At 40.7% G+C, this 16,823-nt stretch overlaps 1 protein-coding gene across 1 annotated transcript in view; it reads right to left on the reverse strand.

Annotated features, from left to right (window-relative positions):
* The window catches only part of PIBF1 (progesterone immunomodulatory binding factor 1), a 134,115-nt gene that overhangs the window by 86,096 nt on the left and 31,196 nt on the right, over positions 1–16,823 (reverse strand). Inside the window, exons 8-10 of the mRNA XM_018568431.1 lie at positions 7,950–8,131; positions 6,337–6,462; positions 3,178–3,276 (exon numbers count right to left, since the gene is read on the reverse strand). Of these exons, the coding sequence (XP_018423933.1) occupies positions 3,178–3,276; positions 6,337–6,462; positions 7,950–8,131 (407 nt within the window). The remainder of the gene's footprint in view (positions 1–3,177; positions 3,277–6,336; positions 6,463–7,949; positions 8,132–16,823) is intronic.

The raw sequence follows: 16,823 nt of genomic DNA on the forward strand, positions 1-16,823 counted from the left end.
GTTTCTGGGGTACATCTTGCTGACTGCTCCTTCTGAAAATACTAGTTGCTAGATAGCTATGCTGATCCTGCCCACCTGGGAGTTTTGTGTTCATGCCCCCCGTTGTGTGTTACTGCATCACCTATTGCCTGGCCACAGCAGGTGAGCAGACCAAGGAACTCAAACACTATGTGGTTTAACTTCCCAGCATCTAGTAAAAACTAAAATATCAGTTTAGATTGACTTGCCCATGAAAGTTAGCACTCTAAACCAGTGGTTCTCAAGCTGTGTAACCTTAGGACCCACATTTGTCCTTGGTCATCAAGTCGTGGCCCAACACTGCACTGGAATGCACGGCATTGCAGTACCGAGCACTCCGGTGCGGGTGATCAAACTGAGGTCGGGAGGTGTGTTTGGTAGGTGCGATAGCGTGGTACAGTGCATTAATCACACCTGACTGGGTGATTAACACACTGTATTAGTGTGAACAGGCCCGCAAAAACAGACAGAGAGACACAACCACAGACACAATCTCACACACTCACACACAGACATTCTCATACGCACTCCAAAAAAATGTTTTGTTTTTTTTTAAGATCCACCCAGTATCCCTACCTTACGAAAACTGGAGTGGATCCTCAGCATGGGGTTCAGTGTGGGCTGCTATGCTGTGATGGAGCTCCATCCATATGTGCATTGATTGTACAGCTCCCTATACAGTGCCGGGAGCCAGAATGTGACATCACTCCGGTCCAGGCACCTCTACAGGGCATGCAAGGAAGCTGTACAATCAATGCACTTATGGATGGAGCTCCCTCGCAGTCATACCCCCAGCCCACCGCGCCTCAAGCTGACACTCGGTGCCGGGCAGCTTATCTTGAATGGTTGCTTGGCTCGAGAATTGACAGTGCTGTGCTAGGAGGGAGGCTGAGGAGCCTCTCACCTAGCGCAGTGGAAGAAGGCACACAGCAACCCACTGAAGACGGGGTTGCGACCCACTTTTTGGTCACGACTCACCAGTTGAGAACTATGGGCATAAACAAAGCTTGATCTGATCATCTTCTTTTCAGTAGTTTTCAGGAGTCCCTCCAACGCTGGTGCCGGTCTCTGATCCAGCACTGACTGCTCTCTCTTCCTGGCACTTCCTTTCCCACTGAGTCTGTGCGGGTGCATGCTACCTCCATTGACTTAACTTGTATCTCTCCTCGTCTCCCTGCCGAAGATCTGAACTACGCATGCGCCCGCCCCATGATCCTTTGCGGCCGTCAGAGAATCTTCAGATCTTCAGGCGGGAGTGCGTGGCGGACACACAGGTAAGTTTTAACCCTTTTGTAAAACTTTTATTTATTGTTTTTGCATGTATCTACTGCTTGCTAGCAGTAGATATATGCAAAAACATGCAAGGGTTTAATTATCCTTTTTTTGTACTGAATGTCTACTGGATAATTCCTGCATCATTCCCCAAAACACCAGTCATCAGTGGGCAGCTCTGATGTTAGAAAGTCCTGCCTCTACCAAGATGACCACCTCCATACAGAACCACACTAATGGTAAGTCAGCAATGGGGAAAAGATCAGCTGCAGGGAGACCAGAGGCAATATTGGTGACTAGACCTTTGCCTTCAGCTTGTCTTTTAGACACAGCACCAAAGTTTAAGTTGATTCCACAAACCACCACATTAGTTAAAGATAATGAAAACAACCTAAAAGTGAAATAATTTACAAAAGTTGAAGCCAAAAACGGCTTTCATAGCTATGTATATTAATTAATACATATCCCAAAAAACAATTGTGCACAGTTAAAAACTATGTTAATGAATCCTATTAAAAACCTCAGTCCCCCAGTCTGCTGCAAAAATATACAAACATACAACCCTCAGGTGAGCATATGTACATACAAAATCCACACCACTAATTGTAATAATGTGTAAAGATTCTGAGGCATCAGGTCCAAAGTGGAACACATCAATATATACAAATGCATGATCTAGTAAAGTCGTCATCATCATCCAGCAGATTTCCTTTCTCATAATCTGGGGTCTGTGTAGAATAAGAGCATGGCAGCCGTATTGTGCTGATACCTGCTAGATAATGGCAGATTAACTAGATTATATGCATTTGTATACATTGATGTGGTGCACCTAACAAGCTCATTTGAGGGTTATATGTTTTTATATTTTTGCAGCAGACCCGGGGACTGGGGATTTTCAATGTGATTTTTTACTGACTGGAACCATTTTTTTGATGTTTATATTAATAAATACACAAGGCTATGAAAGCAGTTCCTGGTTTCAGTATTTGTAAATTATACTTTCACTTTGAGTATTGTTTCATTACCTTTTAAGAATGTAGTGTTTCGTGGAGTCTACCCAAGCAGGATTATTGAGAATTTTTTGCATTACTCTGATTTTACTACATGCTGTGACCTCTCACAGTGTGTATTAAAAGCTGCAGCAACCAGCAAGCAGACTGACACAAATCTATCAAAGCATTTTGATATCTGTATTACTCCTCCCAGGAGACAGACCACTGTCTGCATTAGGGCTGAGGACTCTTGAGGAAAGTACTGGGGCAGGGTGATGTCCTGTTTTCAGTTAACCATATACAGATCATTTCTAACCCCACCCATCAGCCATTTTCTGCATGCCTTGCATCGAGATCCTGATTGCACAGGGACTGGAAGAGAAACCATGGAAAGCAAAATCTAAACAGAATAAAATTAAGCTTTAAAATTTGCGAGAGGTTGCAGGTGACTCTTTACGGTGGTTGATTGCAATGATGATGTAAAATAAATTGCATCTAAACTGGTCAAGCATGCTAGAACAGAATTGTGCAATCGGTTTCAGGTTTACCAACAAGTATGAGGTGTGAGTGCCTACCTAAAAATCAATTCCCTTAAACCCAAAGAGGTAGGCCTCATGCTTGTGGGAAGTGTGTGCTGAGCTAACATATGAAACATAACCAATGTGTGTGGTCCTCTTTAGGCAGACAGTCTGTAGAAAACAATTCACAAAAAGCATTGTAACAAGTACAGTCCGTGACCCTCTCCCACTCAACAGCTACACTGCCACCTGCTGGTGTAGTCTTGTGTGGCAGTGGCTGCATTGTAATCCCTATAGCAGTGTCAATAATCCCACCTTTTTACGGTTTACATAATACCAGCATAGCTGGCAATTACCCATGACAAGTTGTTACTCACTGTTCTAATATCTGATCATATTTCGCCAGTGCTTCTCTTTCAGCGGCAACTGCTCGCTCTTTCTCGGCTACAGCATTGTCTTTTGCTTCCCTTAAATTCCTAGAAGAGACAAGGAAAATTTAAAACCATAGATGCAGGTTAACCTAATCAGCATAACTACACTTAAAGTGCACTTAAACTTCAGGAAAAGGAAATGGGCATCAATGGACATTGTAACACCATGTATAACCAATATATCAGTATAATAAAAAGGGATTCAGAGATACCAGTTTATCAGTATCAAGATATTTATGTCGGTACTCGCCGATACCTGTACTTCTACTAGCATGGAGCTGGCTTCCCAGGCAATCAGGAAGCCAGGTGGCATGTTATTATTCGCCGCCTGGCTTCTTGATTGCCTGGGAAGGCGGCTCCATGCTGTTCGGCCGGCTAGATGCTAATTGGCTGGGGAGCCGGCTGGCGGGTCTTTACCCACCGCCCAGCTTCCTGATTGGCCGGGAAGCCGCCTCCATGCTGTTTGGCCGGCTAGATGCTGATTGGCTGGGAAGCCGGCTTCCCAGCTAATCAGCATCAAGCCGGCCAAACAGCATGGAGCCCGGCCAGCGTCCTGATTGGCCATGCCCCCTTGCAGCACTGCCAGTCAGAGGAAATCTCCCTCTGACCGGAAGTTCCGGTAGAAGGGTTAAGGGGTAAGTATCGGAGCATTTTGCTGAGTACTCGTACTTGCCCAAATACTCGGTATCGGCACCGATACTAGTATCGGTACCAGTGCATCCATAACAATAAATACTCAGAATGTACAACGGGTGCTTACAATGGTCGCCTTTCACTCTGATGGCTTAAAGATTCCTAATTAAAAAAATATATATTAGTGCAACTGCTCAAGCATCCGTGGGTGTGTTTTAGAATTTAGATTGATCCACGAACAAACTGGTGATAGAATTTGAACATATAACCATATGGCCATTTTAGCCATACAAAAAGCCCAAATCAAACAACCCAAGTTCCCCATTTTATTGGGGGGAAAAGTGCAGTTGCTTTCTTCTCTGAAACCTCTACACCTGCAGGGTATTTTTCTGGGCCATAAGGAGGCCAGTGATTGGAGTTGCACCATCCCAGCACTAGGTTCCTTTCTTGGGTATCTTACAGATACCAGGGGTGTACATTGCTAGCAAAAAGGAAAATCATTTTTTGAGTAAGAGACATACAAAGTATACTGCTATTTGTTTTTTCTACATTCAGTCCTGCTTTTAAAAATCACTTTAAACGAAGAAGTGAAGATTAGAATTTCCAACTGCTGGCATTCATTACTGCACAGAGAGATTTCTCAACTCATCTGAAAATTCCTGTGCAAGCGACAGATGTTCTCTTCTTAAGAGTAAAGCTCACTACGCAAGTTACAATCTGACTGCACAACCTCCTCAAGATTTATCAACAACCATGTAGTGTCTGATTGGATGCATATTGATTAAACAGTTTAGGTAGGTCCTCATATTACATAGTGCGGAAAAACTTAAGATGATTGTATAAATATTGTGCAGTCAGCTTGTAACATATATGGTGAGCTTTAGAGTATTACCACAATGAGGATGAACAGATTGCTCACCACCCATTGTTCTCGGTACTGCATACCTATCAACGGCTAACCTACTTTGGCTTTTAGGACTTCATGGATAGGCTTGTAGGCAAAATAGACCATATTTAAATGTATTTACATAGATGCATTACTAGGCCAGGGACCAGCATTTATTCCAGTGTAACATTATGTACTGCTAACACAAATGCAGCCTATAACCTTTAATAACCTAGAAAGAGCAAGGTTCAAGAAATCCTACAAACACCCTGAATATTATGATGTTTATCAGAATTGAAGGACAATCATCTAAGGACTAAGGCCCCGTTCACACCTGGGCGTTTTGTAGCGCGTTCCTACGCTCTGCAAAACGCTTAAACACAGAAATCCCATTATTTCCTATGGGTATGGTTCACACCTGGGCGTATTACAGGCCGTATGAACGCGCTACAAAACGCCCTACGCCCAAAGAAGTACAGGAGCTACTTTAGGGCGTATTTGCCGCGCGTAACCATTGGGATACAGCCAGGTAGCCCTCGGAAACGTGCATTTGTCGCGCATTTTTTTTTACCGCGAATCGCGGTAAAAACACGCTGCACGAAACGTATAACAAACGCGCATATTCGATATGCCTAGGTGTGAACCCAGCCTAAGACTTTCTGCATATTTGCTCCTCACATACCCAGGCAGTACAGCTTGGCAGGTTAAAATCTCAATCAGATTTGGAGCTAGAATAATTAGGCATATTGGCATTTTCAATGTATGCTGCCAAAAAAAGGGGGGCTGTCTATTTAGCTTTATCAGATATGGATGGACCCTTGAAGAAGTTACTGTTTAGTCTAATACAGCATTAATGGTTGAACCAAAAACAACACTGACTCAGATACCTCTCTCAAGTTTTACAATAAGTGAAAAAAATGCTCAAGCGAAAAAAAAAAAAAAGTGCAGTTTCTATCTCATGACTATTATGAGATTATTAACTTGCTCGACTGTTACATGTGAATGGGTGGAATTATATAAATCCTGTAATTAAGAAGAGCTGTCTGCTTCCTCTGACATGTTACATACTGCTGAGTCCTGTACAATCCATTGTGTAGGTCGGTTCATTGTTAAATCTATGAAACGTTTGCTGCACTGATGTAATACCATTTTCGGACATATTCTTCTAAAGGTACATTGCAAATGTCAAAACTTTTCCCAACAAGTTAAAATGATGACCTCACCGGGACACACCCAAACAGAGATTCATAAGTGATGACAGTCCTCCAAAATATTAGAAAGAAGGAAGTATTTCCATATTGTTCTCAGGTAACTATATTTTATGTGCACAGACTGTTCAAAGGCCGTGTGCAAGTAAAAGTGGATGTAAGAACAATAAAACATAATGATGTATACGCTCTGTAAAATATATAGTTTTACAAAAAAGAAGTTATGTTATATCTAAGGGTTTGCTATACAATATCAGTAATTGTACACTAAATGTATTTAGGGCAAACAATATTTGGACAGTACCTTACCATCTGTGCCCCTGTGCTAAAATATATTGCATGCGAGTTGTCGAACAGAAACAAGTGTGTTAATTATACCTGTTTTCCCGTTCATACATCTCTTTTGATGCCCCGCGGAGTTGATCAATTTCTTGACTTGTCTTCAGTCTAATTTGCTCTAGCTCATCACGCAGTTTATTCTCATATTCTGTCTTATAATGATCTCTGCAACCACAAAGGAATGGAAAACCGTAATTGAGCCTTAGCTTTTAAGGCAAAACACCATACTGCTCTTCTTCTGCACCTTGACTAGGGTCCAATAAAACCAAACTTGTAAATTCCATCCAAAACTGCTATTTTAGCTTAATGTTGATTTTAGAGACCTCTACTATCTCTTTGCAACAGCGAGGTCACTCATTTTTCTACCGCCCCAGCCAGTATCAAGGGCTCTTGCCCCCCACCCCTCCAAATGTTAAATATTTCATTTATTTTTTTAAATATTGTACATTTAAAAAAATACAGCACAAGGACAAAACGACTTTGTGGCAGGGGTTGGACAACTCTGGCTCTGTCTGGGAGATCTTGGTAATGGCGTCTGGGTGAACGATAATCTGGTAGATGAATAAATGCACCACTTTCTACCATTACTATTTTGGTGGACTTGCCCAATACTATTATTAATGGTTTATCCCATATGTTTAATTTATATATAATGAAAAACAAAATCTTGCTATGTTACCAAATACCTCAGTGTGAAGTGATCACAGAACAACCTATTTAAATGCAAGCTGGCCCCACTTAGACACATTTCCCATAGTTAATCAGTACATTGGTGTAAACACATGACATGCAAAGCTTAAATAGATACTTTGCTTTTACAGTCAACACCTAAGAGAAATTTGGCAAACTGATTAACCAAGAAATAAGGCAACAGACAAGGGATGCACCGATATATCGTCCGAAAATTGCACTTTTGGCTAAATGCTGAAAGTGCCATTTTTCTGCCGATACAGCGGCGCATCCCTGCTTTCTTTTCTCCTCACTGGGCGCTGCTCTGTGTCACAGCGGGGAGGAAAGAAAGTGCTGTGAGTGGCCGGCTTCTCTCCTCCCACACCGCTCAGCCTCCTGTCACAGTCCAGCAGAGCGGAGACAGCACACAGTGTCACAGGAGGCTGAGTTCACCTCCCGCACCGAGCCAATGCAAACACTCAGTGATCACTGAGTGTTTGTAAATAATTGAGCACATAGTATGGTTACTATATCCTCAATTATGAATGAATGGGAAGTGATCTACATCACCTCCTGTTCATTCATGATTGTAGTAAATATACTCCAAGTTATGAATGAACAGGAACACTCAGTATAGAGGATTCATGTTCATTTATAACTGATGCTGCAGAAAAAGAGATTGAGGACTTTGTGTGCTCAATCTCTTTTTCTATTTTAAAAGGGAAATATCAGGGGTCTGTTTAGACCCCCAATATTTCCCCAAAGCCCCTAAAAGTAAAGTAAAAAATATTTAATAAAAAAGAAATAAATAATATACAAAAATGACAAAGTTAATAAAAAATAAATAAAAATAAAACATTTCCAAAAATTGGAAAAAATGAAAATACATTTTGTTTTTCGGTTTCGGCCTGACTTTTTTTATTTTGGTTTCGTTTCGGTTTTGAAATTTACATTTCTGTGGACCTCTACAACAGACCACTCACCTTGAAGCAACATATTTTTCATACATTTCTTCTCTGGCTTTTTTGGAATCTTCCAGCTGACCCTGAAGTCTTTCCAAACGGTCCTCTTCATGGGCACAGCGGACATTCAACTCCATATTCTGTCGGTTAAGGAAGTCTTTATCCTTTTGCAAGAGGGAAACAGATTGTCGCAATGTGCTTACCTGCATAGAAAACGGAAACAGTAGTAGTTATAAGTTTGGACATTTCTAAATACTTTGGAAATAAATAGACTGAAAGATGGCCATAGAACACCAGTGTGTATACAAACAGGACATTGTTTGACTTTGAGCCAAATGCTTTTGACTAAACCTTGAATGGTATGTAAATCTTAACAATGAACTTCTGTTATCAGATCCCCTTTGGTCTGGTACCTATAAAATTGAAAGTGTTTTGTTATATCAGTATGATAAGTGCAAATAATATCCTTTGATCCTGCTAGTAAACTTGTCAGCTGGTAACATCCTGTGCATTCTGCCTGTGCTGAACTCTTATCAGGCAAATTGTGCTCAGTTATCTCTGAGGACTACAGAATCCCTCCACTCTATGTTATGGAAAAGGGGAGGTTTTTTTTTTTTTCTAAGTCCTATCCTATGGTTAAAAGCCTGCTTTTCCATAGATATAGCCTTTTAGCTCCCATGCATGATGTTTGGATGTACTTAAAGGGTTATTAAACCCTTGTATGTTTTTGCATATATCTATTGCTAGCAAGCAGTAGATATATGCAAAACGATAAAAAAAAAAAATTAAAAGAGTTAATACTTACCTGTATCTCTGCCGCGAGCTCCCGTCCGAACATCTGAAAATTTCTCGGGCGGGCGCATGCGCAGTTCAGATGTTCGGCCAGGAGACACACAAGGTAAGTATATGGAACAGCGTGCACCCGCACAGACTCCGTGAGACATGAAAGAAGAGGACAGAGGAGTCAGCGCTGGATCGGAGACCCGCACCCTGCGCTGGAGGCACAGATAAAAAGGACAGTAAAGAAGAAGATGATCGGATTAAGAGAAATCATTTAAGGTAAGTCCTTACATTAGCATTGGGGGGGGGGGAGGGGGAGGGGGCTTTTGACTTTAAAATATACCTGTCATTTCTTTAAAGATGAACTCTATGTATAAATATTAATGTATAATTACCAGGGCTTGAAAAATCCACACATCCTCTCATCTGTGACGAGAGGACGGCGGAGCCTGACAAATAGCTTCCCGTCCGGCCGTTGTAATTAAACGGCCGGCCGGGACCTTTACATTCAATCGATCGGGTGCCTGATTGCTTGTATTAGCAGCAGCTGTCACTGCTGTTCCCGAGATCCGCTGTGAGCAATAATTTTAGGGCCATTAATCACTGATCACACTAAACTGATGAGTGGTAAAAGCGTTTAAAGCGTCGCCTATGGCCAATTTTCGGTGTGGGCTGTTTTTGCGGTTTTGCAGGGGCACACAATTTTAAGGCTTGACATGTTTGGTGTCTATTTACTTGATGTGACCCCGTCTTTTATATTTTACAAAAAATATGGGTAAGAATGAATGTTTTTTTAACATACTGTAGGGAAAACTGTTTTTTTCCCCCGAAATTTACAGTACTTTTTTCATTATATAGTAAAAAATAACCCCCCCCCCCCCCCAGCCCCGATAATAGCTGTAGTCTACTGCACATTTTCAGTGTAAGATCATTACGTCATTTGCACTGTGCTCTAATGTGGAGTGGATTTTGCACTGAACACTAATGTGGAGTGGGGTTTCCATGGAGCACCAATGCAGAGTGGGGTTTTCCTTGTGCACCAATGTGGAGTGGGGTGTACCCTGTGCACCAGTGTGGAGTAGGGTTTAAACTGTGCATCAATGCAGAATGGGGTTTACATGGAGCGTCAATGCAGAGTGGGGTTTACATTGTGCACCAATGTGGAGTAGGGGTATACACTGTGTACCAATGTGGAGTGGGGTTTACCCTGTGCACCAATGTGAAGTTGATTTTGCACTGTGAACCGGGAATTTATCCTTTCATTTTTCTTATAGTGACACTTATTTGTTTTATCTACAACTAAATGGTCACACACTAGTGTTCCGTGAGCTTTAGATTGAAAAATAATTTCAGGGGATCCTCAAGATCTCAAGCTTTTTTTAAGGATTCCTCTAGGATAAATAGGTTAACAAAGACTGCTCTTTCCAAAACAGAAAAACAAACGTTTTTGCTAGAGTTGGACTTTAAGCACTGAAGCTAGAGGAAGCCAGGCAACTAGCATTTTGAGAAAGAGGTTATAAATAGCAGTTTTCATATTACTTATTGTGCATGTTTCATTTAAAGAATTTTTCATTAAAAACCTTATTAAAAAAGGCCTGGTTTTGAACTCAGCTGTGTCTTTTACATTGAGCTTCTGGTGAAATATGTGGAGTAACCACAACATGCAATAATTCATTAACCAAAGTATTTTCAGGGCTGGACTTCACCCCACCAACCACTACAAACAAAAGTATGGGATGTGCTTTCAAGGTAAGTGATCCTAAGCAAACTCTTAAAAAAAAAACTCTTTAAGAGGGTTGATATTAGGCATGGTCAGTTTAAAAAAAAGCCTGGACCACATATATGCACTATCCATTTTTAAGTGAAGTACATTTTCAGTAAGACATTATTAAAATTTGCACATTTTTACAAGCTTGCATTTCATATTTTTGGTATTGCATTATTATAGAGCTTTGTTTATTACCCATAAGAGGGGGCACTCAGATGCTCCATGCAATTGATTTGTCTCTCTTTAAACAACTGTTGAGATTATTATTATTATACAGGATTTATATAGCGCCAACAGTTTGCTCAGCGCTTTACAATATAAGGAAGACATTACAATCACAATACAATTCAAGACAAGATGGTAAGGAGGGCCCTGCCCCTGAGGGCTTACAATCTAAAAGGGAGGGGGAAGTGATACATGAGGAGGGAGCTGCGTGGGGATGAATTGTTGGAGAAATTGATATTTCAGTGGTTAGGTTGAGGTCGGATAAGCTTCCCTGAAGAGATGAGTCTTAAGGGAACGCCTAAAGGTAGTCAGAGTAGGAGATAGGCGGACAGGTTGGGGTAAAGAATCCACAGAATGGGGGAGACTCTAGTGAAGTCCTGGAGGCGAGCATGGGAGGAGATAAGGGAGCAAGATGTGCAGTGCACCGATTTCAGTGGGTTTGCAGACCCACAAACGTGCACTGTGAGAAGGAGCAGTAAAGCACAATCATTATTTACCATAGCAAACACAAGAAGAGCCCGTATGTGTAATAAACAAATCACACTGCTTCATTTAGATAAACAATCACAAATTTTACATTAACAATGTCTTTTTTTTAAATAATAAGCTTATTGATCAGATGATTTACATAATGTTGTTCTCTTTCATATGTTTCCCTCAACAAAACACTGAAAAGATTGTACAACCTGTTTAAGCTGTAATTTTTTTTAAAACCTTATACATAAGAGTGTCCTTCAAAATGGACTATAAATAAGGTTGAAAGCCTGGGAAAAGGTGAAAGATAAAATACGTTTATGCATCAGCTTTCCAGACAGAATTTACAACTGTTTAAACAACGTACATTATTACACCAGCAGTTAAACATGCATTGCTGTCATCAATGCCATTAACGCAGAGCCTAGATACAAACGTCAAGCAACAACATAAGTAGCAACGTAACAGCAAGTATTATATTACGTATATACAGTGCTTCAACAATTACTCAAATGGAGTTAGTCAGTTATCACTTGTGTATTTACATTCCGAAGTCAATAGTGTCTCAACAAGATTGGGAAAACTTTAAACCAATTGAGCCACAAAGACACAGCTATGATTTCTGATAATGATCACCAACCACAAGACGGTGTAATATTCACTGATTTTTGCAGATCATCTATTTCCAATACACATAGGTGCATGGCTTTAAACAAAATGTCATCTCAGTTATTTTGCTGCGGTAATACATCTAGTGACTGCGAGACCTAAGGCTAACTTGAATGTTACTGCACATTGCTGGCTGTCCTTTTTTTTAGGCTTTCAGGCAACACAACATCCTCAATAGTTAGGTTGGCCATAGACACATCTTTTGACCAGTTTGAACATGAACTCTTGACTTGTCTATATGTTCATATTTATAAACAGGAAAGGTTGGAAGGAGTGGTTGGTCATTAACTTGAATGGGTGACAGTGGCCGCATCTAAACTTGACATTTGGGATTTCTGCCGCAGGAATCCCAAATCGCACATTCACGCATAGTGTGAATGTAGCCCAAGTTTGAAAATCTCAGAGTGTAATAAAGACCACTTACGAATATCTAAAATACTTGTCAACAGTCAAAGGAAGCCCTACAGAGCCTAATCGTCACAATGGACTGCTGGCCTTTGTTTTTCCAGCAGCAGGACAAGCTTCAATACTCTTGCTGCTGCATTCTCCAAAGACATACAGCATATATATAATACACTCTCACGAAAAAAACCTTGGCATACTACAGGTAATTCTTGTAAGAACCATTTTGCCTGTTGATGCTGGCCTGATGTGGTATAGTCACAAACCCTCTGAAGGGAATTTATCAAAACTGGAGCAGACAAAATCTGGAGCAGCTGTGCATGGCAACCAATCAGCTTCTCTCTCTCATTTTCAAATCTTAACTGAACAAACGGAAGAGAGAAGCTGATTGGTTACCATGCACAGCTGCTCCAGATTTTGTCTGCTCCTGTTTTGTTAAATTCCCCACTCTGTGTTTCTTATGTAGTCTTGTCTATGCTGATCACCAGAGAATTACTAAAATTGACCATTGATTTTCTTAACTCAGCAGATCAACATCCCTACAGATGGTACGAGACTGTTGTGAATTTGGTCATCCCATATGTAGCTGGGGTGTCTGAGAAACTAAGAAGGGTTTTAAAAAAACATCACATTCCTGTCTGCTTTAAACCCAGCAATGCAAGGAGGCAACAACTGGTTCACCCAAAAGACCCAACGCCAAAACACAAGATGAACAACATTGTGTATGCAGTTCAGTGCAGTGAGGAGTGCTCAGAATTGTATGTCAGTGAAAGAAAACAGCAGCTACACCAGCGTATGGCAGAGCATAGAAGAGCCAAACCCTCTGGTCAGGATTCAGCAATATACCTACCTATTTATGTAAAAAAGCTGTTTTAACACCTCTCTCTGGGCAGGTTAATAACACCTCCTAGACCCCAACTATGCAAAAGCAATCAACATCTGGTTGTGACTAACATATTATGTGGATTGGAGCAACATTCACCATATTTATTCCCAGATAATTTTTGTACAAGTCATTCTGAATTGAGAAAGCTGGTTGGATGACCAGTGAAACGTCTTCAAAAAAAATAAAGCAAGTCCAGTTGCCTTGACTTATTTTTTACAGATATACCATGGCCTGGATGAATGAGAACCTTCACATACATTAGAGCAATTGGTAAAAATCTGTCATAGTTTATGATTAAAGACAGTTGTATTGTTACTGATTAATTAAAGTGGTAAACTGGGAAAATGTTGTAACTAAATATAGGCTACACAGCACCCAGCCTACAGACCCAACTCCAAGGCAGACACTGCATGATTTCAGGTGTTCCCATGGAAAATGCCTTGTACTTATGACCAGCCTGAGATCAGTGTGGCATGTCTTTTAGATGAATTTCTATTGACTTCTATAGACAAATAATGGCAAAGCAATCCTACGCACTGCAAAAACACAAGTCAATACTGTTCCACACAGCCCAATTAAATTCAAACTACATTTCACACCCTTCAAAAATGCTTTACAAATGCATTTCAGATGCAAAACACAAATGCCCATATACACTCGGCCTAAAAGTGTTCAGAAACTAGCAAACCTAAAAAAACAATGACACCACCTTGAAGTTCTACTTCTACAAATGGACTTCAGTAAAGATAATACAATAACAAGCAGTGAAATATTAGGGAAATAAAGGAATGAAATAATAATTTTGATTTTAAACCTTTACATATAGGTAGGTCCTTATGTTCATAGAAATCTGTCATGTGATCACAGCTGTAAAAAATATCACAAACACTGATACAATAATACAAAAATAACTCATTGAAAAGGTTTTATATTATTTCTTGTTACACAAAAATATTTACTTTCGGATAGTAAAAATATGTACATTCTGAGGAAAATGGGGCAGCGATTTCAAAATACACACAATGTGCCTTTACAAATAGTAGCGCACAGAACTAGCCACTTTATTTTCATAGGTGAAGGCTTTAGATACAAGGGAATAGAACCCATCTGATAAAGAAAATACAATCTGCAGCATTCAACAGAGGATCAACTCAAGTACTTTTGTTGGCAGCACAAAACTAAATGTTTCCGAAATTCAATGAACCCTTTTATTTAAATATTCTTACAAGAAATATTTTCATGATCCACATTTAGGATCACAGTATTGTAAATTTTGACTAAACAGGTATTTTAAAGTGACACTAAACCCAGTAATTAAATCCTAAAAATACATTAAAGTATCCTAACTATTCAAAAAATGTATCTGATTTGTGCATCACTCAGCTGTAGATCCCCAAATTATCTCTGATTTGGTGCTGACACTGTCCTTCCTTCTGGAGGGTGGATACTTTTCTTCCCCATGGTCCCTGGGTGTGTTGGAAAGTGGTCACCGCTCCAAGCTCACTCCTGTGATGGACTACAATCCCACTACAAATTAGTAAACTAAACACAAGATTGTAATCTATCATGGGAGTGAGGTTGGAGCGATGGCTACTTAACAACACACACAGGGACCATGGGGAAAAAAAGTAGCCACCCTCCAGAAGGAAGGACAGAGGGAGCACCAATTCAGAGATGATTTGATGAGCCACAAATAAGATACATTTTATTAATAGTTAGGATACAGATCTTGCACTTATGTCATCAGTGGGCGGGCAAGGAAAACAGAGAAGAACATGGCCACCAATGACTTCTTCGAGTCAGGATGGTGGCCTTGTCTAGAGGAGAAGAGACTCACTAGGATGTGGTTACATATAGAGAAAGGTGGGAAGTAAAGAAGATCATTACATGGGTTTATTTTGCATGTTTTTACGGTAATAGTGGCAGTTTAAAATAGTAGGGGGGGGTCACCTTTAAATATAACAGGCCTTTGCAAAAGTCATACCAGGTAGGAGTTCTAAGAACTTTAAAGAGGAACTTCAGTCAGAAGAAAACCTAAGGGGCTACCCCATGCACTGCAAGGGTTAAATGCTCGTTTTCATAGGGTGTAGAATAACAAAGATATACTCACCCGAAACTCGGTCCTGCCTAGCTGCTAGATCTGCCCCTTCATTCTAGCGGTAGAATGTCCCTTGGTGTCCTCAAGTCCAATACATTGTATTGCACATGATGACTCATGGGTTCTTATAACACCAGAGTGGAGGGGGAGCAAGGCTGCAGGGAACGGTCTAGCAGCCAGACAGGATGAGTACATCTTCGTTATTTTATTTTACACCCCAGACGAAAACAAGCACTTAACCCTTGCAGTGCGGTGGTAGTCCCACTGCAAGGGTTACGTTTTCTTCGGCCCGGAGAAGAGATCTTGCAGCCACAAGCAGTACAAAAATCTAACTAACATCTACCCATTCAGAACTAAAATATCAGTTTTGGGTGGACTGACCCTTTCAGGGTTTACAGAAAATAAAATGACTGCAAATCTTACACATTAGCCATGCTCTCAAAGCATATGAGCATTTTCTATGGGGCTAGAACTTATTCATTTGTTGGGAAAACAGCAAAGTCACTTGGCTTGTAAATAATTCCCTGACACTTTATGAAGACAGATGAACTTTTTTTTTTTTATTACGGACGTTGCTGTTCATGTATATTTAACCCTTTGACTGAAACTTTATAACAGGCATATAAATGCATAAATGTCAAAGAAACAAATAGCTTGTTAGATGCTACTGTACCGTACCAAGTGATGGATGCTGTAAAGTACATGATGACAAATGTAACTATTTTTGGAAAAAGAACACTAAGGGCAACAGTTTTAAAAGTGAGTCATCATAAGCAGTGAGGAATGACATGACAGGACCAATATACTGAAAGTAAAGCTTTGCTAAAGTGTGGTGGCACAAGGCACAAAAAACAGGCTTCGCTACACTGCTAGATTGATTTGATTGATATTCCTTAAGACTTTAAACATAGGTTGTTATTAGTCACATAGCGTTCAGTTTATCTGGGAGTGTGGCCTGCGTTTAAAGCAGCACTAACCACACAAGGAAGTATTTCTTATTGTTGGCATCTCATTTATTTCCCAAATATTTTCTCAACCAAAGCATTCCCTGTGGTAAGACAATGACTGTGTCCTGGAATCAAATAGTATGGTTTCCTAACAAATGCAGAGGTGCACAGAATATAGCCAAGCACGTTACAGTGAGCGCTGGGACAGAACTAGAGATCCTCTTATTAATATTGATAAAACAGTTATGCGTTTACTTCTTTAAACCAAAAACTGCACTCTGGTTGTTTTCTACCTCCAATCAGGAACAAGCAGCATCTAATACATGAACTGGGCAATCATTTACTCATTACTTCTTTTTTAGCCCTCATTCACACGGGTAACGGCCGGCCTGTACAGATCCGTGCTGCGTGCACGGCCGTATCGGGCAGCTACCGGGAAGGACAGGTGCTGCGTGTGATTACACGCAGCAGCCTGTACTTCTCTATGGGAGTATGCGGCCGTACGACGCCCTACGCACACCCGACCTGCACGTCCGTACAGGTGCGAGCATCCCTGCTCGAACGCAGACATGATCCATCCTGTCAGCGTACGAGTACAGACACCCGCACGGACGTGCAGGCCTGGTGTGCGTAGGGTGGCATAAGG

The sequence above is a fragment of the Nanorana parkeri genome, unplaced genomic scaffold (assembly GCF_000935625.1).
Source record: "Nanorana parkeri isolate BGI_ZX_2015 unplaced genomic scaffold, ASM93562v1 scaffold1186, whole genome shotgun sequence".
In the NCBI taxonomy this organism is placed as follows: domain Eukaryota; kingdom Metazoa; phylum Chordata; class Amphibia; order Anura; family Dicroglossidae; genus Nanorana; species Nanorana parkeri.